General features: G+C 31.6%; 2 protein-coding genes across 4 annotated transcripts; one reads left to right on the top strand and one right to left on the bottom strand.

The window, feature by feature from the left end:
* Nucleotides 1-1,143: 1,143 nt before the first annotated feature.
* On the bottom strand, nt 1,144-3,898 carry LOC105115939 (serine/threonine-protein phosphatase 7 long form homolog). 3 transcript variants are annotated; one of them, XM_011013024.1, is made up of 6 exons: nt 3,689-3,898; nt 3,140-3,304; nt 2,388-3,038; nt 2,086-2,253; nt 1,636-2,010; nt 1,144-1,535 (listed from the first exon to the last, which is right to left on the bottom strand). In XM_011013024.1, exons 2-6 carry the CDS (start codon nt 3,290-3,292, stop codon nt 1,347-1,349), a joined length of 1,536 nt encoding a protein of 511 aa, XP_011011326.1. In that variant the 5' UTR covers nt 3,293-3,304; nt 3,689-3,898; the 3' UTR covers nt 1,144-1,346. The 3 variants fall into 3 exon arrangements, with proteins under 3 accessions (XP_011011326.1, XP_011011328.1, XP_011011327.1); XM_011013026.1 differs by having other exon boundaries at nt 3,693-3,898; XM_011013025.1 differs by lacking the exon at nt 3,689-3,898 and adding an exon at nt 3,452-3,472.
* Nucleotides 3,899-15,022: 11,124 nt separating this feature from the next.
* Nucleotides 15,023-25,056, top strand: LOC105115938 (protein TOPLESS-like). Its single transcript, XM_011013023.1, has 27 exons — nt 15,023-15,167; nt 15,368-15,509; nt 15,617-15,796; nt 15,888-16,001; nt 16,090-16,248; nt 16,734-16,911; nt 16,997-17,117; nt 17,229-17,338; nt 17,471-17,636; nt 17,761-17,870; nt 18,289-18,358; nt 18,462-18,535; nt 18,636-18,731; nt 18,837-18,932; nt 19,066-19,193; nt 19,307-19,541; nt 19,625-19,786; nt 19,869-19,967; nt 20,218-20,364; nt 21,612-21,722; nt 21,830-22,006; nt 22,082-22,210; nt 22,296-22,391; nt 22,787-22,975; nt 23,062-23,228; nt 24,032-24,305; nt 24,687-25,056. The coding sequence occupies exons 2-26, from the start codon at nt 15,430-15,432 to the stop codon at nt 24,240-24,242; spliced, it is 3,405 nt and encodes a 1,134-aa protein (XP_011011325.1). The 5' UTR covers nt 15,023-15,167; nt 15,368-15,429; the 3' UTR covers nt 24,243-24,305; nt 24,687-25,056.
* The last annotated feature ends 471 nt before the right edge of the window (nt 25,057-25,527 follow it).

Here is a 25,527-nt window from a genome sequence, read left to right as displayed (position 1 = left end):
TAAAGAGAAGTTGGATAAAAACAATTGTGGATTTTTCTAAGATTAGATATATGGATTAATTGGCCAATATTTTCACCAAAATAGTTTCAAATCAAGTGTTTTTAAAGTTTTTAAACAAGTCAGAAATGTGTGACATTTATGATCCTACTTGAGGAGTGGTGTTGATTCTTATAGATTTTACACGGAATGCACAATTAGGATTAAATATTTAGTTTTTGAATTAAAGCAAAATATTTAGTTATTTTGATACACACATTTTTCTTCATATTTGAAACATTTTTCACCGTCGGTCTTTCTAAATTAAGAGTGCCTGATCCTGACCATATAATCATCGTATGCAAGGGAGTACCGGTTATCTTGATCTGAAATCATCACTCCAGTAAACCAATAAATTCTTGAAGTGTTTTGTGCTCGACCTCCTACTATAAACTCTCAGCAGAGGAAGGAAATAAACTTAGCTGTGAGGGGCATGTTCTGTAAAAAGAAAGGGTAGCTTGAAAGAATTATCGATCCTCTACTGGTGGGTCGCATTAACCCTAATTCCTTGAGAAAGTTTGGTGAAATAGCTGAGAAGTGTTGGGTGCCGCAAGGAACTGGCAGACCTAAAATGCCTTACGTTTGCTGGAATTTAGAATACGCACTGCAAATCAAACAGGCTGCTGTACACGGTCCTGTTTAAACCAAACAAGAAAATATTTATGCGCAACAAAAAAATGGGGGAAATGGCCGATATGATATTAAACCATATTTGGAGGGATTTATTGGAGTAACTTTTTTATTATTACTTAAAGAAGATTGATTTGCATGCCATGGTCTCAGAGGATGGGCTGGACAACAGGGCGGGGGTTAAGTAAATGACCAAAGCTAATTCCTGAAATCAATTTTATGCCCTGTTAATTGTCATAATCACCTATTAATCAAGTTCGTCAACCATTTCAAGTAAAAGTGAATCAAAAGCGAGAGGGGCGATATGAAATAACAGAATTGAACCATCAATGATGAAAAAGGTGAAAGATCTAAAAGAAAACTTATCACGAGGGAAGTGTCCCACAAATATGCAGGGTGGATGACCAATCACAACAGGGACGATATGAAAGATTATTAGAAACTTATTCGTTTAGAACACCTAAAGAAATACTGGAAGTGGCCAACTATTGATGTTAGGACTGATTAATTGTGAACACATTTCCAAATAGTTCCAAGCAATAATGCGAGAATACACACGCAAGGATAATCTCTGCAATCTTCAATATAGTTAACAAGAAGCCTGTTAAACAAAATGCCATGATTCCTGGAGTTCTCTAGGCCTGTACTAAACATCTTCTACTACAAGATTTCCACACCAACTAGATATCTATTAGCTTTCGCTTCTTGCTACCTTTTGTTGGTAACTTACCTTTTGAATTCGAAAACGGGTTCTTCAAACTCTCACTCAAAATGTTCTTAATATTTTCAACAGCCTTCTGGTTTACAAGAAACATATCATCTCTTGATAGTGTCTTTGCTAGCTCCAACATTTTTGTCATGCCAGCAACCTGTGAAAAAAGAAAGAAAGAGATGGTTGAACGTTATAAATCTCATTGCCTTCACAAATCCCAACACAAGGAGTCAGAAGAAAGGTATCAAGGGTGTTACTGTTTGACGAAACAAAGATTCCAAAGATGTATGCCTTCCCACAAATTTTCTGGTAATGTTGGAGTACCACAGTAAGTATTCGCTGTCATCAACTCTATCATCACCTTCTACAATTTGATCTCGATGCTTTGACCAATCCTCACAACTTGAAGCAATGCTTTTCGACTGGTCTGCCTCACCATCAATTCCCTTCCATTGTGGCACATCTTGTGGGATTGGTTGATTAAAGCCAAATTGCCTCAAGCAGCGATCCGGAAGGTGCTTTTCTGCCTTGTCCAAGCAAATCAAAGTTGTCCTTGATCTGCCCAGAATCAAAGTGTCCTTGATATCTTCTGGCACAATCTCATCCATATCATGGTAAGGTTGCCATTCAACCTGCATGTATGAGACCAATGAACCATTGACTTGAAGCATGGCATGTACAACTGGAACAACAAATTAGAAACTTACATCACATGGTTGGAGAGAGTCCAGTGCCTTACGGTACTGAACCACATCACATTTTGATCGTAGACCACTTAGTTTTTGCTTCCAACGAAGTGCAAGTGGAAAAGCATCATGGGCTTGTCCTTGATTGAGTTTTGGGCGACCAATATTTAGATGCCAGTAACTCCAACACTAGATAGAATGGTGAAAAAAGAAAATCAGCATTCCAACCAGAAGCCTTTATAATGTAATGTGATAAGAGATCTGCTATTTTGCCCAAAAGATATCAGAAGGAGAAATGACAAAAATAAAAAAATGTAAGCAACCTGGAGCAGTGTCAAACAACCACTGATCGTGCTTTGAGATTTACTAGTGGCATTGCCAAGTGCTCTATACAGAAAGGCCAACGCTGCAGCACCCCATGCATACTTCCCTGCTTTGTCAAAATCCTCAAATAGAGGCAGGAAGATGACAGGAACTGTGTTTCCACTAGTTGTAGAAAAAATGGTACTCCCTACAAGATATAAAAGATAAGCTCGAGTACACTGCTCAACCTGTTCAAGTGGGGCAATATCTGGACAGTGTGAAAATGAATCCTTCAACCAAGATAGCTTCAAGAATCCACCCCTTCGATCACTCGAAGTTGGTTTCTTTCCCAAGAGTTTCTCACAAATGGGTATGGCAGAAGAATCTTCTAACTCTACAGCTACAACGGGCTCCCCATCGATTGCTAGTCCAAGATTGAGTGCAACCTCATCCAAAGTTATGGTCATTTCCCCACCAGGTAGATGGAATGTATTAGTTTCCTTTCTCCATCTTTCAACAAGAGCAGAAATCAGCTGATTATCTAAACTAAATGCTTCAATCTTTCTAAAATACTTAAACCCAGCTTTCTCAACCAACTCTAGTTGCTTCCCTGTTAACTTCCACTCTTCGAGCTTTGATGTATGCTCGTGGCATCTAAGCGCACCACGCTCCTATATATTAAATTCAACAAATTATCACAACTTAATGACAGCAATTTAACTTCTGCACAACCATTAAAAAATATTAAAAAAAAAAAAACAGTGAGCTATACCAGTCCTTCCCAAACAGCCGATGATATATGCTCGTCCTGATCATAGAGTACAGAGGGATCAAAGGGACCGGGGTCATTGCGGAGAGAATGACCAGAAATTTGAATTTGCGAATCTTCTTCATCGAAAGTAATATTTGGAGTTGCTACGTCCATCACTTGCTACCTCTATAATTGATTAAAAGCTCAGTTAAGGCAATGCATTCCGATTGGACAAGGATCATAAATTTTTGTTTACAAACCATAAAATCAAAACCCTAGCTAACAAATTCCGGTTCAATTCCTCCAAATTGAGTGTCGAAAGACATGTCATACCCAAGACTGACTGCCTGACCACCGGTTGAATGAACGACATCGCCGGTCAGGCTCAACGAAAGACATGTCGGTAGAAAGAAACAGGAGACATGCCGTTCATGCCGTTCAATTTATCAAAAAAAAAAAAAAAAAAAAATAGAAGGTGGAGATAAATCTGTAACAATAAATTCTTCACTGTATGAGAAAAAAACAGAAATCGAAAAGGAATTTCAAGTGAGAAGTTGAGAGTAAACACACCTAATCTTTCTCTTCTTTTTTTTAATTGATTCTGAAGCTATATCTTCTTTGCTTTTTTCCGAACAAGAAACGACATGAATCCGCCTCCTGTGTGTGTGCGTGTGTGTGTGTGTTTGCGGCTGATACTGAATTCTACTGTAGCGTTGGCCTCCCTCCTCTGTTCGCCTCGATCTCTTTTGATTTCCCACGCGAGACCCCACCACCAGAAGCATCTTATTTACAGTTTTGTTCCTCTACCCTCTACTTTTACCCTTTCGAATTTACTGCACTTCTTTTTACCTTTCACTTCCGGTAAATTTGATTTTTTCACTGAGAAAACTAACCTAATATCCTATAAAAACTTGTTAAAAATTATATTTCTTTACCGAGTTCTAGAAATTAAATTTATTAAAAAAACAAAATTACCCCATGTATATTTTACAACCATCTTATCTTAGACACAATCAACAAATCATTTCTTTTCGAATAGAACAACAAAAAATTACAATTGAAATCGATTCGATTGTCTTTTCCAGGTGGAGACAATCTCTTCCAATCGCGACATTACAGTGGTTATTCCACACCAATTATGTCTTGCTTTCTCTTCATAAAGAAATCTGGACATAACATATGGTAAACACCTCTATGTGATGATTTCCGGCAGATTTAAGAGCAATAAAGAGCTTTAAGTACTGGTTTTGCTTGGTTTTTGTAAACTTGGGTTTTTTTAGAGGATCCCGATCTTCATAGTGAACAAGATAAAGTGGATTGCTTTTGCATAAACTTTTTAATTTTGTTTTGTATGTTCTTGGCATTTGGTAGTACCTGGGTTTAAGATTTAAATTAAAATTGTCAATTGTCAATTCTGTTTTATTTAGAATTGTTAAAATATTTTATATCAATTTAAAAAATAAAACAAAATAAAATAATTTTTATTTTAAATTTTGATATGTTCTAAATTTTCTAGATAAATTTTAACTAGAATGTTCTGATTTCATTTCACATGTTTTATTTCGGGTTTGAAAAGTTATTAAATCAAACTCAAACTTCAACTTATTTTAACCAAAAACTATTCTAAAAATACCGTGTAAATATTAATAACTCCATTTTCAACTAGAAAACAATTTTCAATTAATCTAAAAATCAAAAATCAAGCAAAACAATAATAATAATAATAAATTTATGGATCCTAATCTATTTTTTTAGCTTGGTCAAAAGATAAATTCATCTTCATTGAACTTTCTCTCCTAACAAATCTTCATTGACACCAATCCCTTTACTTTTCTTTCATTTCTTTGATCGATAAAACATGAGTTGCATATTTTTTTTATAAAATCTTAAGAGATCAAAAAAATCATTCTTCATTGGTATCACAATAAAAATATATTTTGCAATATGAAAATAATATAAAAGGCACTAAATTATTTTTTATTATTCTTAAGAAAAACATGATCTCCTCGTGATATTTAATAAGTAAATTGAAGGGAATTTAAAAGGATGAAAAACAAAACTTATAGTTTAATTAAGGGTTAAAAAAATATTAACTAAGTGATGTTCATGTGTTAATAAATATGACACTCAGATTCCAACTCCCTCTTTCTTCGTTCAAGAATTAATTGCCATTAAATTTTTACGTGAATAATTAGTGTGGCTTCCCTTTATCTTTTAAAAGTGAAAAGTTCAGGTTCGATTTTATGTTTCTTTTGTGTTAAAACATTGTACTTTCATAATATTTTGATATTTTATTTAATATTTTAGTATTTTATTTAAATTAAATTATTTTAAGTTAAAATTATATTTATTTGATATTGTATTTATATTATATAATTTATAATTAATTTATCTTGAATTTAAATTATATTTATTGAATATAATATAAATACTTATATTTATTGAATATATATATATATATAATACAAACTCGAAACGGTAGGCAAAACCATTCTAAAATAAAAATATTATATTTCAATTGATAAAATAAAACACCTAAACGAAATTAACAACCTTAATTGAAACCAGTAGATTAAATAAAATGGTGGAGAAAATTGTGAAGGGAAATGACAATGGTTGGAGGGATGAGAAGAGATGTCCATTTGAAAATATAAAACTATGCAAAGTCCCCATCCTCGTCGGATGCTTTGAAGTGGCAGTGACGCTGGTATCAATAAATGCAAGCACTCACAAAAGCCCTTGAAAGACGACAAAGAGATGAGCTGATGTGCTACCATTCACTCGGAATTGGTCATTCCTCCGCCCGTCTTCAATACCAACTCCACTCCATCTAAGCTCAAGTATTCAAGTAGAAAAATAGAGATGAAAAGGAGAATGAACCACATGCTAGCCTAGTCACTTGATATGTTGAGAAACTTGTTCTCGGGAGTACAAAGCGGTGAAGGGAAGACAAGTGAAACTTGAGCATAGAATGTCATGTCAAATTGAGTTGTGGTAGATGGCAACCTCTATAGATTTGCATTCTACATGTTTGATAGAAGTTCTCTATGATTAGTTTTTTTTTTTTTTTTTAACATGGTAGTAAATTTGCAATATTTAATATATATGATGATGTTCTACTCATTAAAAAGAATATAATGATAAATTTGTAAATAATTAGATATTTTTTATTGATTTTTTTATGTTAAATATTAACTCGGGTATAAAATTCAAGATACAAACTCTAATTTTTAAAATTTTAATAGGCAAGTGTAATCTTAAATAAATTTAGGATAATAGAAATAATTTTTGTTTTTTGATTCCACTGTTTTATTAAAAAAAGATATTTTAAAGTACTTTAAATTTATAATAATAAATAAATAATTGAGGAAATTTGATGTAAAAAAAAAAATTACAATCCCCAAAATTAGTATAAGTAGTGATACTTTATTACTTAGGTAAATCATGTTATATTTATATCATGCTTCTTCTTTTTTTTCATTGTAACTTAAGAAATTATATTTTACATGGGAGATCAAAAAAATTTCAAAAATAAAATAAAATAAAATTATCCTCGTACATGATATAGAAGAAAATACAAATTATACACATAATTAATACTTTATTTCTAATAATATGTCCCTTTCAAAATCTCTTAAACCCTAAAATTCTTAACTCTTTTAACTTTGGTGTGCTGAGAATCATTTTTAACTCTTTAACTTTTTATTATGTAAACCATAATAAAAACTTGTAATATTTTAATGCGGAATAAGGATTCTTAGTTTACAAAACATGTAAATTAATTATTATTTGAAATTAAATTTTTATTTATTTATAATTTATTTTAATTAAGTTAATATTTTATATTAAAATATTTTTATTTTATAATAATTTCCTATGAAGTTTCAACTCTAAGAATGAATTACACTTTTAATTTGATTTTATGCTTATTAACCATGTTTTTTTTAAAAAAAATATCTAAACACTTCTAAAATCAAATCTTGTATATGCATATCAAGATTTAAACTCTTGCTTTTATTATCAATCATATTTTATAAAAGAAAATTAGGTTTAGGGCCTCTAATTTACTCAAGTCATATCAAAACTTAATTACTATATTAAAAAAATGTGAGCATTGCTATTTTTTTATACATATGATAAAATATCTGAAATGAGAACTAAAAAATTGACTAATATATCAAATAAAATTAATCAACCATAATACATGTTAATAAATGAATATTAGTGTGGCTTATTCAACATAACAAACCAGGAGCAAACTAGATGTACTATTCAAATGGCATTTTGATTATGAAAAAAAAAAAACTAATGTTGCTATCATTTTAACCCCTATTTAACCCTAGCTTAAATGTGAAATAACAAACTATTAAATGATTAAATCACAAAAAAAATCTAGGAAGAGAAATGAAAAGACGACGATACACTATATTAACTCATGCTAACATATGAAATCGATGACTGGGGTAATGAACATTACAACATTGAGTTAACTTAGTTGAACAATTTACCTTGTTTTTTTTTTTTTTTTCCTGATTAAACCTTTTATTCTAGTTGAACAATTTACCTTGTTTTTTTTTTATTTTATTTTTTTCCTGATTAAACCTCTTATTTTTTTCCTGATTAAACCTTGACTGAATCTTAATTGACCTCGGATTCGATTAAAAAATAAAGATGAAATTTAAGAAATAAATAAATATTGAAAGATAAAATTAAAAAATATATATTATTTTAAAAAGAAAAAAATCACAAATCATTTTAAATAAAAATTAAAAAAATAAAAATTAAATTTAAATTTTAAAAAAATAAATTAAAAGACTAGTTTGGAATTATAAAGTGTCACGCACCAAACCAGAGCTAAGAATTCAATGCACCTTTTTGTGGAATGGAGGATCTGTCATGACATATCCAACCATACTAAAAAATACATCGTTGACCGCTTGAGACCTCTGCACATACTGCTTAAAAACATCAAAACAATTGATGCATGCCACACATTAATGTTTTTTTTTAATATTTTATATTTATCAATAGACTAAATTGTTTCTAAGCCAACATAAATATAAAAAAAAATAAAGTGAAAATACAAAATAGTCTTTGTAGCTCATTAATTTTTTTAAATTTTTAAAGGCTCTGCCAGCATTTCATTGTACTGTTAAAAAAAAGGATGAAAATAATATTGGATGCTGGTTCATTATTTTTTTTTCCTCTTAAAAGGTAAAAGGTAATTAAGTAACCTCATTGTGCTAAATAAAGTGCAAAGATTAAGTTGTCCCTTATTAGTTTTAATTATGATTTACGGACAGTGTTCAAAAGACTGAGTTACCCCTAAAAAGCAAGAACATTAATTTTTTTAAAAAAGTACAAACGATAATGACACCAATAGTAAATTGAGTTTATAAGAATAATAAGTTTACCTTTTCTTTCAAGTTTTTATTATATAATTTCATTAATATTAAAAATAGTACATAATTATTACAATTTTCACAATATTAAATAAATGTTATAAGTAATCACTTTAATTAAATGAAAAATATATATATTTAAGTGGCAACTTGTTTTTTTCATTGGATTGCATATCTTTATTATGATAATGGTTAGTTTTCAAAATATTTTTTATTTAAAATATATAAAAATAATATTTTTTATTTAAAAAATTTTATTTTTAATATCAATACATCAAATTAATTTAAAAAAATTTAAGAATAATTTAAAATAAAAATAAAATTTTAATATATTTAAAAAAGAGAACCTAACCGAAAACAAACGGTAACTTAACATTTGAAGGATGCCATAGCGGAAGTTTTACCAGATTATTATTTTTAGTTCGTACGAGACCGACAAAAAAAGGTGATAATGACAGTGATAATTCAAATACACGAGGCGTTTCAAAGGGGATTTTGAAGTATGTATCAGTTGACTGCCACGTTTTCTTAGAGATAGTGTTTTGCTCTGTTTCCTTGCGTGGCAGCCATCCAAAACAATTATAGTGGAAACGCAACAGCCTCCACGACCTGACCCCAACTTCCCCACTTGGATTTTTAAATTATCCATTTAACGATGACTCTCATCAGCTATTAATCAGTTGTTAGCCCTTACCTAGCTAGTCTGGCATCTGACCTGGCTAAGTTCTTGAATCACTTGAGGGTTAATTTAACTGACTAATTATTATTATTATAAATTCAACTTGGATAAATATATTAATTGTTATTATATATCTATCACAGATTTGTTCACAGCTAATTAATTAATAATACTGCGGAAAGTATTATAAGCCACATATTTTATTTTTTTTAATTACCCATATATATTTTTTTGTTTTTTTCATTCCCTGCATGTTTTGTTATTTTTTTATTTTTATTTTTATTTCTAAATTATTTTTGTTAATTTTATTTTTTTTATTAAACAGGCTGAGAATTTAGCTTTATAGTTTTTTTCTTTAAAATATTATTGATTACTGTAGTATTTCTCTATATAATTTTTGCTTTGCTATAATTTTTTCCGCATGTTTTTTTTTTAAAATTATCTTTATTGAATTTATTTTTTTATATTGAGATGGTTAAGAATTTAGCTTTGTAGTTTTTTCTTTAAAATATTTTGGATTGCTGTAGTGTTTTTCCATATAATTTTATGATTTTTTATGATTTTTTCTAAAATTATCTTTGTCGATTTTATTTTTTTAACATTAAGTTGGTTAAAAATTACAATGATAATTTTCCTCATAAAACATTGTGGATTGTTATAATGTTTCTCTACATGGATTTTTTTTCTTCTTCTTTTTTATGATTTTTGTTTTTTAGATAATTTTTTAAAAATTGTCTTTGTTGTTTTTGTTTTTTTAATATTAAGATGGTTAAGAATTTAGTTTTTTATCTTTTCTTTAAAATACTATGAATTGCTACAATCATTCCCCACATATTTTTGTTGTTATAATTTTTTTAAAAATTATATTTATCAATTTTATTTTTTTAATATTGAACTGGTTAAGAATTACAACTGTATATTTTCTCACAAAACATTATAAATTACTATAGTATTTTCTTATATCATTTTTTTTTTGTTTTTTTTATAGAATTATTTTTATAGTTTTTTCTTGAAAATATTATAAATTATAATAGTTTTTATCTGTATAATTTTTTTTATGTTTTTTTTATAAGTCCACAGTAACGTATAAATATGTTATAAGCCCATGGCAATACATAAACATGATACCTAGTAATACACTATATGAAATTGGAAGAGGGCATGACTAATTATCACAAGCTACACCTTTTTTTTTAAATAAACAAATTTCTCTTATTTGAACGGTATATATTAATATTAATTAACTATAAATCAAAAGAGAACAAAGTTTTACTTTTTTAATTTTATTTTTGAATACTATATTTATTTTTTATCAAATTATTATATTTTTATGACATGGATTGCAAGTTACAGGTTAATCTCGTTGACTCGAATTTATTTTGTTAATTAATTTATTTTTTTAATTAACTTTTTCTCTAATTTTATTATTTAATATTGAGTTGATTGAGAATTAGACTTCATAATTTGTTTTGTTTACTCTTTATTGTGTTATTTTAGCTTTATGACTCGGAATCGGTGTTTAAAAAGTTAACCTAAGTAAACTCAAGTTTTTTTAATTGATTTTTTTATTTCATCAATTAAAATTAAGTTGATTGATAATTGAACTTTATAATTTATTTGAATTTTTTTTGGGTTATTCCAATTTTACAACTCATGTTTGACAAGTTAACTCAGGTTGACTTGACTTATTTTTTTAGTTGAATTTTATTTCAATTTCATCCTTCAATATTAGATTAATTAAGAATTGAATTGAATTTTTTTTTTAACTTTCTATTAGGTTATCAAAATTTAATTAAGAATTGAATTGATTTTTTTTTTTTTTACTTTCTATTAGGTTATCAGAATTTAATGACTTAGATAGTTGATTTAGTATATTAACTCGAGTTGATTCAAGTCGATCTAATATGTTATTGTTTCAGTATTTAAAAAAAATATCATTTTGATTTTTTTAGTCAAACTACATTTTTATTGGTTATTAGATTTATCTTTGAATTTATCAATTCAACAAAGTTACATTACACCAATCCTTGTAGAATTGTATTTTTTTTAGAAAAAAACATATTAATAACATTTAAATATTTTTTTAAAAATTGATCTCATATGCAACTTAGAAAGAAAAATAATCTAGCATTGAAACTAAATTTTTTCATAAATATTGATCAAAGGGTTTTTAGTTAATAACAAAACTCTTTTAATCTAACCAATTTGTTTTCTTTTATTAAAGTCAACTTTTGACTTTGTTGGATTTTGATCAGGTTAATGACTAAAGACCTTAAACAATGAACTTTAAACCTATTATAAATAAAGCCCGAGTCATTCTATTTGATGAGTTAGGTTTGGCAAATGCAGTGAATTACATATTCTTTCTCGTTTTATTTAATTTTTAGAGAAATTATATTTTTTTATAAATAAAAATATAATTGTGGTCAGTATATTTAAGATTCAAGAAAGGAATTATAATTTCATTGTGTAAAAAGTAGTTTAAAGACATCTTTATTATTAAAAACATGTTTGTTTTTATGTTTCAAAAGTGTTTTTAAAAAAATTAATTTTTTTTTTATTTTTTATTTACTTTAAATTAATATATTTTTAGTGTTTTTAAATTATTTTGATATGTTAATGTTAAAAATAATTTTTTTTTAAATAAAAAATAATTAATATGTATTTTAGCATAAAAAATTATTTAAAAAACAATCACAAGTAAGAATTGATTATACACCCCCAAACAAACCCTATAAAGACTAAAAAAAAAAAAGACTAACACTCCAGAAAAAAGAAAAGATTAATAATTGGTTATACATCTCAGTAGACTAAGGATAGTAAAAGAATATTTTCTTTGCATTCACCATAACTTAAGTACGGACAGTAAAAGAGATAGTGAAAGAATAATTTCTTAGTTACACCCCCATATCAACAAGGATGGTTTATTTACTAGAATAAACATTTATTCTTTAATATATAAAAAGTAATCGAAGAATATCATATGGCGGAGGTAGAAAACTAATATCCAAGGCAAAAACTTATTTTTGATGTACAAAAACATTATTAAACCTGCTTTTAGGTTGACATGAGGTAAGATTTCAAGAGAGTTAATTTAGAATCATCTAATTTTTTTATAAAAAATTAAAATAATATTATTTTTAAAAATTTCAAAAAATAAAACCAATATATGTTTTAATAAAATTTTACAAGTTAAGAAATTCTTTTAAGATCATTTGTAATTTTTTTTTAAATTTAAATTACTCTAAACTTTTATTAATTAAATTATGAATTTACCTACTAGTTAGCACAAATTTGAAGAATTGGATAACATCATAATTTTTAAACTCAATTTGGTATAATAATTGGGTTATAGGTTAGATGAATTAACTCGAATTAACAAAAAAAAATAAATTCAATACAACACTTATAAATGATTAAATTCTCTCAATTTGTTAGAGGGCAAAAAACAGAGCTCAAATTCAAGCAAAATGTAAGTAAGGAACATAAAATGATTGACATATAAAAACAAGTAGTTAAATAACCTATTTTACATCTATAAAGAGAAACGAAACCAGTAAATACAAAAGGAAAAACTCATTTTAAAAGGGTATGAATTAGCCTCTAGCAATATGGTGGATCATCGTTTTAATTTTCAAATACAGAAAGGAAAACATGAATTAAATAACAACAAATTAATAACTAGAAAAGCTAAAAAACCACAATGAATAAAAAATAATAAAGAAGAAAATGATATATAGTTTATCTGTAAAACATGGTTCTCTAAGTGAGTATATAGTTATTGGTTTGCTTAATCAATCAATAAAGAATAAAAATATATATAAAAAAAGAAAACTAAAAAGAAATAAGAAAAGGATTTAGAGATTGATGATAGTCTTTTCTTGTTATTATAATTAACAGAGAGATGGGGACTTACCTGGTATGGCTTGTCTTGAAATCTTTTATAGGTAGCTTAAATTTCTCTGCAACTGATGTGGATTGAAGAGGTTAGGTTTTATATAAATTGTGATTCTATCTTCATATTACAATGCCAATAGTTTGATAAATTAACAATAAAAAATAAAATAATGATGTTTTAAAACTATAGGTTAGATGCCCCTTAAAAAAAGATAAAATAATAATTTCAACCAGCGAACAAGATTCTCCTTCTCCAAATTATCGCGATAAAACAAACGTTATTTTTCAATAAATAGCAATCTTATTCTCATAATATCGAGATCAAGAACTCTCTCTCTCTATATATATATCTTCTTCGTCACGCGATTCCACCCTAATGGCAAGTACTGTAATAGTGAAACAAATCTGAGGGCGAACTGAAGATGTCTTGTCCGAAAAAGTTTGTCGGGGTGGGGCTGTGATGGAGAAAATGTTAAAATAACTTTTTTTTTAAACTTTTCCACGCCAGCAATCCCCAGTTTCTCTTTCATCAATTACATCACTGAGACGTTGTTCCCAGTGCTAATATTAAAACTAAAAAGGTATATTCTTTACGTTTCGTAAGTAACGGTGTTCAGTAAAAGGCATTTTAGGATCTCTACTATTTGTTCGTTTTTTGTTTTTGTTTTTTCAAGCCTCGCCTATATATATAAATATATATATATATATATAAGATCTCCTGGATATGAAATCCAGACTTAAAAAATATATATATATATATATATATAAAAGATCTCCTGGATATGAAATTCAGACTTAAAAAATAAAATAAAATATCAAATCCTTTTAATCCTTAAATACATCTCTTAATTGTATTTATATTCTTTAAACAACAAAGGCTATATAACTAGTCTATACGAATCCGTATTATAGGAGACTTTGCACATTTAAATTACAAGAGCATTTTTCTCACCTCCCGCCATCTATAGTTGGTGGCGTGTGTATATCCTGACATATTATTATAATACTTTTAAATATATCATGTGCTTTGATTTTAAATATAGACATAGTAGGGTTTTTTCAAATAAAAAAACTAATTATACTAATATAATATTTAATTTTAAAGAATATGGGATAGTTGTTATTTTTTTTAACAAATATAATTATCCAGACTAGCTAGTATGTAACTTAACTAATTATACGATTCTTGAAGTTACTAATTATATAAATTTTAAGTGGCTCTGAAAGAACTCGAACTCATAATGATTCATCACGTACAAATTTAAGAATTAATCAAATAAATTACTTTTCAAGATTAAATAATCATCATTTTAATTCATAATTAATCATAATAATTCAAAATAATTGAGAAGAATACATAAATAATGCTCATAATTGTTGCATTTTTAGACCAGAATTAAATGCCCAAATTCTTTTTTCACACTAAACAAAAGGATAATATTTATAATAAAGAAGCTACGTTAATTATGGGGTTGATTTTGATGGCTTAGTTGATAAATTAGTTGCTTCTCTTGTTACCCTCTGAGGTTTGAAAAAAATTATGAATTCGTCAAGATATATATATGATTGTGAACGACATCAATCGTCTCATGCCGACGATATTATGAAAAAACATCAATCGTCTCATGCCGACGATATTATATATAAAAAAAAACTCGGAATTACAATCTGCGCTGTCGCAGAGCTCTTCTTTTTTGAGTAAGAAAGTTGTCAGCTAGAGATTCCGCGCCGAGAAATTCGACAAAACGTAGCCAGCTAAGTGGACCACAAATAACTGTACTTATGCATAAGACAATCTTCAGATTCTGAGGACTTATCACGTTCTGATAAGCACCCCCTTGACAAGTACGACCACTTATCATCCTGGTTATCTGTCTCCTCTGGCCTTTTAAATTCGCCATTTCTGGGAGGTTTATCATTGATATATATATATAAAATCTATGGACTATATAAAACTCTGTGGGAAGAGAAAGTCTATACAGAGAAAACAGATAAAAAAATTTGTGCTTCATTTCTAGAGAGAAAGAAAGAGAAAGAAAGGGTCTGATCTCTCAGCTGCTTTCTTCCGGAGGCGAGTTTCTTAGAAATATCTCAGAACTTCTCTCTCTTAATATATTTTTGGATTCCTGAAAGAAAGAAAAGTAGATTTCCCTTTTGATCCTTCACGAAAATCAAATCCCTAATCATGATCTGGTTCTAGGTTTTTCCTTTCTGTTTTCTTTTTTCGCAGCTCACTTGTTTGTGATTTTCTTGAAAAGATTTTGGTCGCAGGCAGATCTAGAGCTACAGTCGGTGGTATTTGTGCAATTGGTTTACAAAACGGCGCGTTTAAGATGTCTTCTCTCAGTCGAGAGCTTGTTTTCCTGATCTTGCAGTTCCTCGACGAGGAAAAGTTCAAAGAGACTGTTCATAAGTAAGATTTTATTTTTTTAACAATTATTGCTAATTTTTTCTATTAGTGATTACTGATTAGTCGTTAATTTTTGGTGGAAATGTAATGTGGAAATGAAATAAAACTAGGCTTGAGCAGGAATCTGGATTTTTCTTTAACATGAAGTATTTTGAGGATGAGGTGCATAATGGAAATTGGGACGAGGTGGAGAAATACCTATCTGGTTTCACTAAAGTGGATGATAATCGATATTCGATGAAAATCTTTTTCGAGATAAGGAAGCAAAAGTATCTCGAAGCTTTGGATAAGTAAGCTTGCAATTCTTTGCGTTTTAACTCTTTAAGCTTATGAGGTATTGTTTGTGTAGTGATGGTTTCGATATGTTTTGAAACTTTATAGGCATGATCGGTCCATGGCAGTTGAAATATTGGTGAAGGATTTGAAAGTGTTTTCCACATTCAACGAGGAGCTTTTCAAGGAAATCACTCAACTATTGACGTTGGAGAATTTTAGGTAGATGCGTGTTAAAGTAATCGAATTCAAATTCTTTGGTGTCAAGTAAGCATAGCAAGTATGCTCAATTTTGCTTTGTTGTAAACAGGGAGAATGAGCAACTCTCCAAATATGGAGATACCAAGTCTGCGAGAGCAATCATGTTGGTGGAACTGAAGAAGCTTATTGAAGCAAATCCCTTGTTTCGTGACAAATTGCAGTTTCCTAACCTTAAGAATTCAAGGTTACGAACTCTCATTAACCAAAGGTAATTCATATATGGATAAATGTATATATGATCCCATTCTATTACCATTGTTTTGGCTTGAAATAACTTGTGGCTTGGCAGGTGTTTTTACCTGGAAAAATATTCTTAAATGATATTTTTGTTTATTAAGTGTTATGTAGAACATTTGCCTTCTGTGGGGTTTAGAATAATGTTTGTTTGCATTTCCAGCATCAATTGATGAGCTCCTATCATGTAATCTGTGTTTGAGCTGTTCCGTTATTGAGAGAATCGCAATGAAACTTTCATCATTTGATATGTCTGTCTCTAAACTATAGGCTTGAAAGTCTTGGAGTAGGATATGACCTGATTAGTTTATATATTTGTGGAATGTACCCTGACATTACTACATGTTTTCTTTTCTTTCTTTAATTTGTAGAAATATATGGTTTAAGTTGGCATGTATAACAACTGTAAACTTTGGCATGGTTGCAAAAAGAGAATTTAGTTTGCTATGTAAATTACAGCTTGAATTGGCAGCATCAACTTTGTAAAGCCCCAAGGTCAAACCCTGATATAAAGACTCTTTTTTTCGATCATTCATGTGGACAACCAAATGGTGCTCGGGCTCCATCACCTGCAAACAATCCATTGCTTGGCTCCTTACCAAAAGCTGGAGGGTTTCCTCCATTGGGTGCACATGGGGTGGGTCATAAGCTTGGTTGGTTTTATTTTCTCCCCCCCCTAGTGATGCGTGCTTATCCTTATGTGGTTCAACTTTTATATTCAGCCATTTCAACCAGCACCAGTCCCAGCACCTCTTGCAGGTTGGATGTCCGCTCCTTCCACGGTAACTCATCCTGCAGTCTCCGGTGGAGGAGCCATTGGTCTTGGTGCTCCATCAATCCCAGGTAGTACATTCCTTCAATTTGCTATAGATGCTTCCGCAAACCATCTTACTGTGTTTGTGAGCATACATGGTTCCCTTTTTAATAAAATATGCATTTTGGTGCCTTGCATAGCTGCTCTGAAGCATCCGCGAACTCCTCCAACTAACCCTTCCGTAGATTACCCTTCAGGAGATTCTGACCATGTTGCTAAAAGAGTAAGGCCAATGGGGATTTCTGATGAGGTAGTCTGGTTTTCATGTCATTCTTATCATACACTTTTTGCAAATATGAATGTAGCTAGTAACTTCTAAACTCCCGTCATTATGTTTATGTTATTCCCTTCCAAACTGCTGTGTTGATTGTCATCTATGCAGGTAAATTTACCGGTTAATGTGTTGCCAGTATCATTTCCAGGGCATGGTCATGGTCAGGCTTTTAATGCACCGGATGACTTGCCAAAGACCGTTGCACGGACTCTGAATCAGGGATCATCTCCTATGAGCATGGATTTCCATCCTCTTCAACTGACTCTTCTTCTAGGTCTGCTTGATTTTTCAGTCTTTCATTTGGTTGGTTCCGTGGCTTTGGCTTATTTGCTTCCTTAAGCATTAATCTAGATTATACCCTGGTCTGGCTATTGAATATTTTTAATATTTTGCTATAGTTGGCACCAATGTTGGGGACATTGGGCTGTGGGAAGTTGGTTCTAGGGAGCGACTGGTTTTAAGAATCTTCAAAGTTTGGGATCTGAATGCTTGTTCAATGCCTCTTCAGGTTTGTACTTCATTCTTTTGTATACCTATGGCACTGAATATAATGTGTGCTATATGCTGGATGTGATGTAGAACAGTTGAGAAATATAAAAAAGCTGTAGAGGTCTTCTATGGGTTTCTCTAATTCAAAAATAGAAGAATTCCTAGAGATCCACAAGGTAAAAAGAATAAATCTGTAAAGTTTTGAATCTTATTTTTTTATCAGATTACAGACCCCAAAAATAATGTTTAGGTGCTTTTAAATAGGCACCAAACCCTAATTGAATCCAATAAAGTAGGAGACTCCAATATTTTCCTAGATAACAATATAATAAGAATAAAAATAACTAAAGAAAATTACTATCTGACTAAACTAAGTAAATAATTCTCCATCATGACTGAAATTGAACTGTTTTTTTTTTTGTTTGGGGGAAATTTAGGCAGCTTTAGCCAAAGATCCTGGTGTCTCGGTTAACCGTGTAATTTGGAGTCCGGATGGTTCCTTATTTGGTAAGCTAAAATCTGTTACACTGCATGGCTTGATTAGGAATATACGTGAGATTTTGGGGGTAAAAAGGCACTTCACTGATTTCTCTTCTCTGTTCAACAACAGGAGTTGCATACTCAAGGCATATTGTACAAATATATTCTTATCATGGGAATGATGAAGTGCGTCAGCATCTGGAGGTACATAACCTCAAGTTACACCATTATCAGCTTGTTATTCCTCGTTGCTCGGGTATTTGATTCTACTTGATATAAAATGACTCAAATTTTTCCCTTGTAGATTGATGCTCATGTTGGTGGAGTAAATGATCTTGCATTCTCCACTCCGAATAAGCAACTCTGTGTAATAACCTGTGGTGATGACAAAACCATTAAGGTAGGGTTTAATGTTACTTTTTGGCTTTTAGAATAAAAAGCATCAAGGGTTATTTCTTCAGACATGAAAAGTTGCCCATTGTTCTTTTCTTTTTCATATTATTAGGTGTGGGATGCTGCCACTGGTGCAAAACTGTATACTTTTGAAGGTCATGAAGCTCCTGTTTATTCCATTTGCCCGCATTATAAGGAAAACATTCAGGTGACATGTCCATTTTGTGAACATTTGTTGTTTATCCTGTTGCATACTTTTGAGTTCATCGTGTTTGTTTTCTCCTTCCACCAATAAATCATTTCTGGTCTTCCATGTTGCTTGACATTCCTTCTGTGCTCAGTTTATATTTTCAACAGCACTGGATGGAAAGATTAAAGCATGGTTATATGACAATTTGGGATCTCGAGTTGATTATGAGGCTCCTGGTCGCTGGTGCACAACCATGGCTTACAGTGCTGATGGTACAAGGTCAACATAATTGACTCGTTGCTCACAGTCTCCTTTTTCTCTGTATTTGTGCATGCTGAAATAATAATAATCTTCTCACTTGTTGTCTTTGGGTTTTCGGGTGGAAACTGCAGGCTATTTTCTTGTGGTACAAGTAAAGATGGGGATTCATCTATCGTTGAATGGAATGAAAGTGAAGGTGCTGTGAAAAGAACCTATCTTGGATTTAGAAAACAATCTTGGGGTGTCGTTCAATTTGATACCACAAAGAATCGCTTTTTGGCTGCTGGCGATGATTTCTCCATCAAGTTCTGGGATATGGACAGTGTTCAACTTCTGACAACAATTGATGCTGATGGAGGTCTCCCAGTGAGTTCATTATATGCTAGTAAACTGTAACATATTGTTTTGAGGGTTGTAGTTGCTTATTTTGTGGCTTTAACAATTCTTAGGCGAGCCCACGTATCCGCTTCAACAAGGATGGCACTCTTTTGGCTGTTTCTGCGAATGATAATGGGATTAAAATATTGGCAAATACAGATGGCATTAGGTTGTTGCGTACATTTGAAAATATTTCTTTCGATGCCACAAGAGCATCTGAATCCATTGCGAAGGTAACTTTGTCAATGATTAGTGTGTATGTTACATTGCCCTGGTTGTAATTAACTAGTATCTAACAGTGGGTTTCTTGTGCAGCCTTCTGTTAACCCAATCTCAGCTGCAGCGGTGGCGGCAGCTGCAACCAGCGCTGGTCATGCAGACAGGAGTGCCCCTGTGGTTGCCATTGCTGGAATGGTTCGTTGGACATTCTTGTTCTCTTACAGTAGCATCTGAATTTTATGCTCAAGTAACTTGCATATTAATTACCCTTAAATCACACAACTCATTATTGTAACTTGGTTTCTCTTACTATAAGAGGACTGAACAAGAGACTAGGAGCATGCACTTAGTTTTCCATGACTTGTTTTGAACAATCTTCATTTTCCATGGTAGCACCAAAAGGATCTGTCATAATTTCTAGTAACAAGCAAATTTCTCTTCTTAGAATGGAGATGCCAGGAACTTGGGAGATGTGAAACCTCGATTAACTGAAGAATCCAATGACAAATCAAAGATATGGAACCTCACTGAAATCAATGAACAATCTCAATGCCGGTCCTTGAGGCTACCTGAAAACTTGAGAGTGACCAAGGTATGAAAATATTTCTCTGAGGGCATCTGAAATACTTTCCGGTCAAGTATCCTTTTGTCTCGCTTGGTCAATATCATTGCAATTCTGGCAAACTAGGCTGCACTGTTTTCCTTTGGACAATATACTGATGTTACAGGTCTTCTAAATGCTCCATGATTTAATTTATGCCAACTATTGAACATTTTAGTAAAGCTTTAAATCACTGAAGCTTCAGAGGCATGATGATCTTATTTGAGATTATATTCCTTTCCATACTCTGACCTTGTTATTCAACTTCACTTTGATTCCTTAATACTCAAATGTTTAACTTTACAGGATTACCTACCACTGCTAATTTTTGAAATTCAAGCATTTCCTGTTAGTAAAATCCTGCTAACAGTTCTTTACGCTTAATTATTTCAAGAAATTTGACAATAATGTAGATATAGATGAAGTTTGACCACAGCCACGTACAGTAAGAGGGTGTAAGAGTTAAAATGTTATGAAATACTACTGGAGGAAAGCAACATACTGGGACTACTTTTGAAGATGCTTGTGCCAACTTTACTTACCATAACTCTAGAGTGGCAACTGCTCTCATCATGCTAACTTCATGCGAGCAATGCATTTTGAATATGCTGAACTACATGCAAATCTTGTCCTATCCCATAAAATTTTATTATGTTATTATGGATAGAAATTCCAGATATGTTCAATATATTGCCAACAGTGATGGGATGTCCAAACATAAGAGTGTAAGTTGGCAGTGGCATACATTAACGAGCATCTGTCAGTCTTTCTGTGATTTGAAGTGGTCATCTTGATTTAAGTATATTGTCCTTTGGAGGGAATATATAAATAAAAAAAGGCTGGGGCATTTATAACTTGTTTTGTTAGACAGTTAATGGAAAGAGGGCTATTTTTTTACCCTTCAAATTAGTCATCTTATTAGGGTGAAATGCAAAACAGTTACAAATAGCTACCACTGACCATATGACCAGAAGAATTACTGAATGAAGGAGTTACAGAGTGCTTTAACATTATATTTCTAAATGAATCCTGCTTAATGGTATCAACAGTGTATGATGGCTATCCATATGTGTTCTTGATTGAATTTATTTATTTATTTGTGGACTGCAATATGATGCTTTATCAAGTTACTCATGAACTCCATCATGACTCAAAACTTTTCTTTGTTTTATTCTGTTTCCAACAAGGACATTATCATCAGCTTATTATTATTATTATTATTACTATTATTATTGCAGATATCAAGGTTAATCTATACAAATTCTGGCAATGCCATTTTGGCATTAGCTTCAAATGCAATACACCTATTATGGAAATGGCAACGTAGTGATCGGAATGCTAGTGGCAAGGTAAAAGCACTTGCACAGTGGTTTTAAGCAACCATCTGCACTTATATTTTACTCAAATTTCTAAAATGAGTTCTGTTGTGTGTTTAAATTGGTCCTTCATCCTGTAGGCAACTGCAGGTGTGTCACCTCAATTATGGCAACCATCAAGTGGGATTCTGATGACCAATGACAGCACTGACAACCCTGAAGAGGCTGTGCCCTGTTTTGCTTTGTCCAAAAATGATTCTTACGTTATGTCAGCATCCGGAGGAAACATTTCCCTTTTCAATATGATGACATTTAAGGTAATTCAAGGATTGTTGGTTATGATGTGAAGTCATTTTCATTTGACTAATCTCATTTTCTTTTGGTGAGTGCAGACGATGACAACTTTCATGCCACCACCTCCTGCAGCAACCTTTCTTGCTTTTCATCCTCAAGATAACAACATAATTGCTATCGGCATGGATGATTCCACAATTCAAATATATAATGTTCGTGTAGACGAGGTATGATGCTATAGACAGTTATTCCTCCTGTTATTGGTTAGAGCAGTATCAATTGTTATTTAATACTGTTCATTTATTGCTGAAGGTCAAGAGCAAGCTCAAAGGCCACTCTAAAAGAATAACTGGCCTTGCCTTTTCCCATGTGTTGAACATGCTGGTCTCATCAGGAGCAGACGCTCAGGTAATAATTTTCCAATTAGATGTCTTGTGTGTTGTCACTGTGCTTTCATGTTTTAGTTTTCTCAATGGGATTTCACCTGTTAGCTGCTCAGTTATTTTCCTTGAGAAATATGCATCAATACTTGATTTTTGAAAATTTCAACATGTTTTAGCATAATTCTGCTTTGCTACTGTTGCAAGAGGGCATGCCAAAGAATTCTTGGTTTTTTCTTCTTTCTTTTTTATGCAAATGGCAGGCGTATTTACTCCCTGCAGCATCTATTACTTTTTTATACACACAAGATTTTGCATTTCTTTGAACTTATTTGGTTCAAGTCCATAAACTATTCCCCAATCATCTTTTTTCCTCCCCCCGAAATCTGAACTCATTTCCTATGTAATTTGTTCTTTCTTCAGCTTTGTGTATGGAACTCTGATGGATGGGAAAAGCAGAAAGCAAGATTCTTGCAGGTCCCAGCTGGAAGGACACCAACAGCACAATCAGACACTCGTGTACAATTTCATCAGGACCAGATACATTTCCTGGTTGTGCATGAGACTCAACTTGCCATATATGAAACCACAAAGCTAGAATGCGTAAAGCAGGTACTTTTGTCTCTTAAGTTGACTTTATTGTGGAACTAGCATGTTGTTGTCAGGTACTGAGTCACTCTTCCTTTTTCCTGATTTAGTGGGTTCTACGTGAATCTTCTGCGCCAATCTCACATGCAGTGTTCTCCTGTGATAGCCAGCTGGTATATGCCAGTTTCTTAGATGCAACTGTCTGTGTATTTAGTGCTATGAATCTCAGATTACGTTGTCGTATCAATCCTTGTACGTATCTTTCCCCTAATGTCAGGTAATTATCTTGCAGCATTCCTCGGTGTAGGTCTTTTTAGATTTATCTCCAACAGTACTCAGTTGACATATGGTGCTATGTGGAACAATTCCCTCTGCAGCTTCCAGCAAGCATTCTAATATACTCTTGCAAATATGTGATATCATAAATGAATGGTGGCTTGTCTGTTACGTGTTTTTTGATTATCACTTTCTAAGGCATCCAGTGGTTCATTTTGTGTTAAGCTTTGGGTTAACTTTCTCCACCACCTATCTCTGAATTCCTTTTCATGGTTCTCCAAGATAATTTATACCTGCCTTCTGTCGTATGACTTTCTTGGTAGAATGATAGGACCATATTGTTGTATTGTTCTGAGAAAAGTTAAATGGTCAAAAGAGTCGGCCATCTTTTAAAAGTCATGAGCAAATCTTCATATCTGGCGACATCTGTTACTGTACTTTAAAGTGCATTTAAAACTTGAAAAGAAAAACAGATGGTCCTTGAACATAAATTGTGATCTCTTGCTCTAGATGATAGCAATACCATATAACCAGGAATGAGTTTCCAAATATGCTTAAATGTTTTCGTTCTTGTTGATCTATACTCAATTCACAGGATTCTGCTTTTACAAGTCAATTCCATTTTCTTTCTTATTTTATTTATGCATCATAAATTCCTAGCCCATAACTTGTTTGCTTTGGACTTACCTCCTGTTTATGCAATGCAAATCCTGATGTTGACAGTTTGCTAGCTGAAGTATAATTCTCTACCTTCTTTTTATGTAATAGCGTGCTATTTTGACCCCCATTATTTCATATATGCAGTTCAAATGTCCACCCACTAGTGATCGCTGCACACCCACAAGAACCAAATCAGTTTGCATTGGGACTATCAGATGGTGGGGTTCATGTCTTTGAGCCTCTTGAATCTGAAGGAAAATGGGGTATGCCTCCACCTGCTGAGAATGGGTCAGCAAGCAGTGTGGCAGCTATTCCTTCAGTTGGACCATCAGGTTCTGATCAAGCCCAGAGATGATTTATGATTGCCAGAGCACAAGTTCTTTTACATGCTTGGCTTGCTGGCCCATTCCTAAATTAGGTTTGTACTCCTTTCAAGACTTACTTTTATTCCATATCCAACCCAACAACCTGATCCTACTTCTGGCCATCTGGAAAACACGGTGCATTGAAGCATCTGGACATGACCACTTTCGGCTGATTGGTTGAACTCTAAATACAATCTTGCGTAGTGTTAGTCGTGGACTTCTATTGATTGATTTTCTTTTTCAGTAGTTTACTTTTTACCCCACACTATTCCTTCCTGGCTATGGTTATCTAACATCCTTCGCTTTTAATTTGTTATGTGTTTATCCATTGTTATTGGTTATCTAACATTAACAACATCAGTGTCTAGATCCACGAGTTTCTGACTTTGTTCTCCTTCTTCGTTCTTATTTTCTTGATTTCTTCCTTTGTGCAGTATGAGGTTCAATGATACTTAGCCTACTCAAGGAACGAGTTGCAAAAGATGTAGATTTAGCATGTTCTGTCTGATACTTCGTGAGGTAAATGCTGTAGTGGTAGTAGTATTAATAGTGATGCCTTTTGACCTTAAGCTAGGAATTTATTTAAGGAAGGGTTTTTTTCTTCTTCTTCTTATAACTCTTGAATAGTCTGTAATATTTTTATTAATTTTTCTTCAAACATCGAAATTTCTTCATTGTTTTGTTTGTCATGGATAATGTTTTCCTCAACCCGGTCTTTCGACTGTTGATTTTAGGCTTCTGTCATTTTTGCTACAAGAATATTCTTGTTGGCCAATCTTTTCTATGATGGAAAACAATCATTGTCTGTTTTTTCTCTTCTAGTTAATTATAAATAAATTAATTTTTGCGATCCCACCTGTTCATAGGTAATGCAAAACTAAAATTAACATGAAATCAAAACAAAAATAAGATGGAACAATTGAAAAGGAAAAACTTAACTATTAGAGTTACACAAATAGACGACCCTTATTCAATAAAATTCCCATACAATTGAGGTTGTTTATCTTTATAATTGTTGCACGCGGCAGCTTAAATTGAACAACAATACAGGGCCCCAAAAAAAAAACACTAAAGGCTTGATAAGCCAAAATAATTGCAGATATTAATTTTAAATTCTTACTCTTAAAATAATATATGAAACAACTAAAAACTTGAAAGAAATAAAACAAAAATTCAAATTAAAATATAAAATTAAAAAAAAAGGAATAAATAAAAAAATGATCCAAATAACAACTTTAAATCTAATTTTAGGAGATCCAACTACTCGATAAGCAA

Source organism: Populus euphratica, unplaced genomic scaffold (genome assembly GCF_000495115.2).
Source record: "Populus euphratica unplaced genomic scaffold, PopEup_1.0 scaffold810.1, whole genome shotgun sequence".
Taxonomy (NCBI): Eukaryota; Viridiplantae; Streptophyta; class Magnoliopsida; order Malpighiales; family Salicaceae; genus Populus; species Populus euphratica.
This window is presented reverse-complemented; position numbering and strand designations above follow the sequence as displayed.

Bases quoted from the DNA above. Each gene is read 5' to 3' on its own strand.
- LOC105115938 (XM_011013023.1), top strand. From the start codon at position 15,430: ATGTCTTCTCTCAGTCGAGAGCTTGTTTTCCTGATCTTGCAGTTCCTC. The intron at 18,933-19,065 runs GTGACATGTCCA...TTCTGTGCTCAG, and splicing joins ATTATAAGGAAAACATTCAG to TTTATATTTTCAACAGCACT. The intron at 22,007-22,081 runs GTAATTCAAGGA...TGGTGAGTGCAG, and splicing joins TCAATATGATGACATTTAAG to ACGATGACAACTTTCATGCC.
- LOC105115939 (XM_011013024.1), bottom strand. From the start codon at position 3,292: ATGGACGTAGCAACTCCAAATATTACTTTCGATGAAGAAGATTCGCAA. The intron at 3,039-3,139 runs GTATAGCTCACT...TTTAATATATAG, and splicing joins CGGCTGTTTGGGAAGGACTG to GAGCGTGGTGCGCTTAGATG. The intron at 2,254-2,387 runs GTTGCTTACATT...CATTCTATCTAG, and splicing joins GTTGTTTGACACTGCTCCAG to TGTTGGAGTTACTGGCATCT.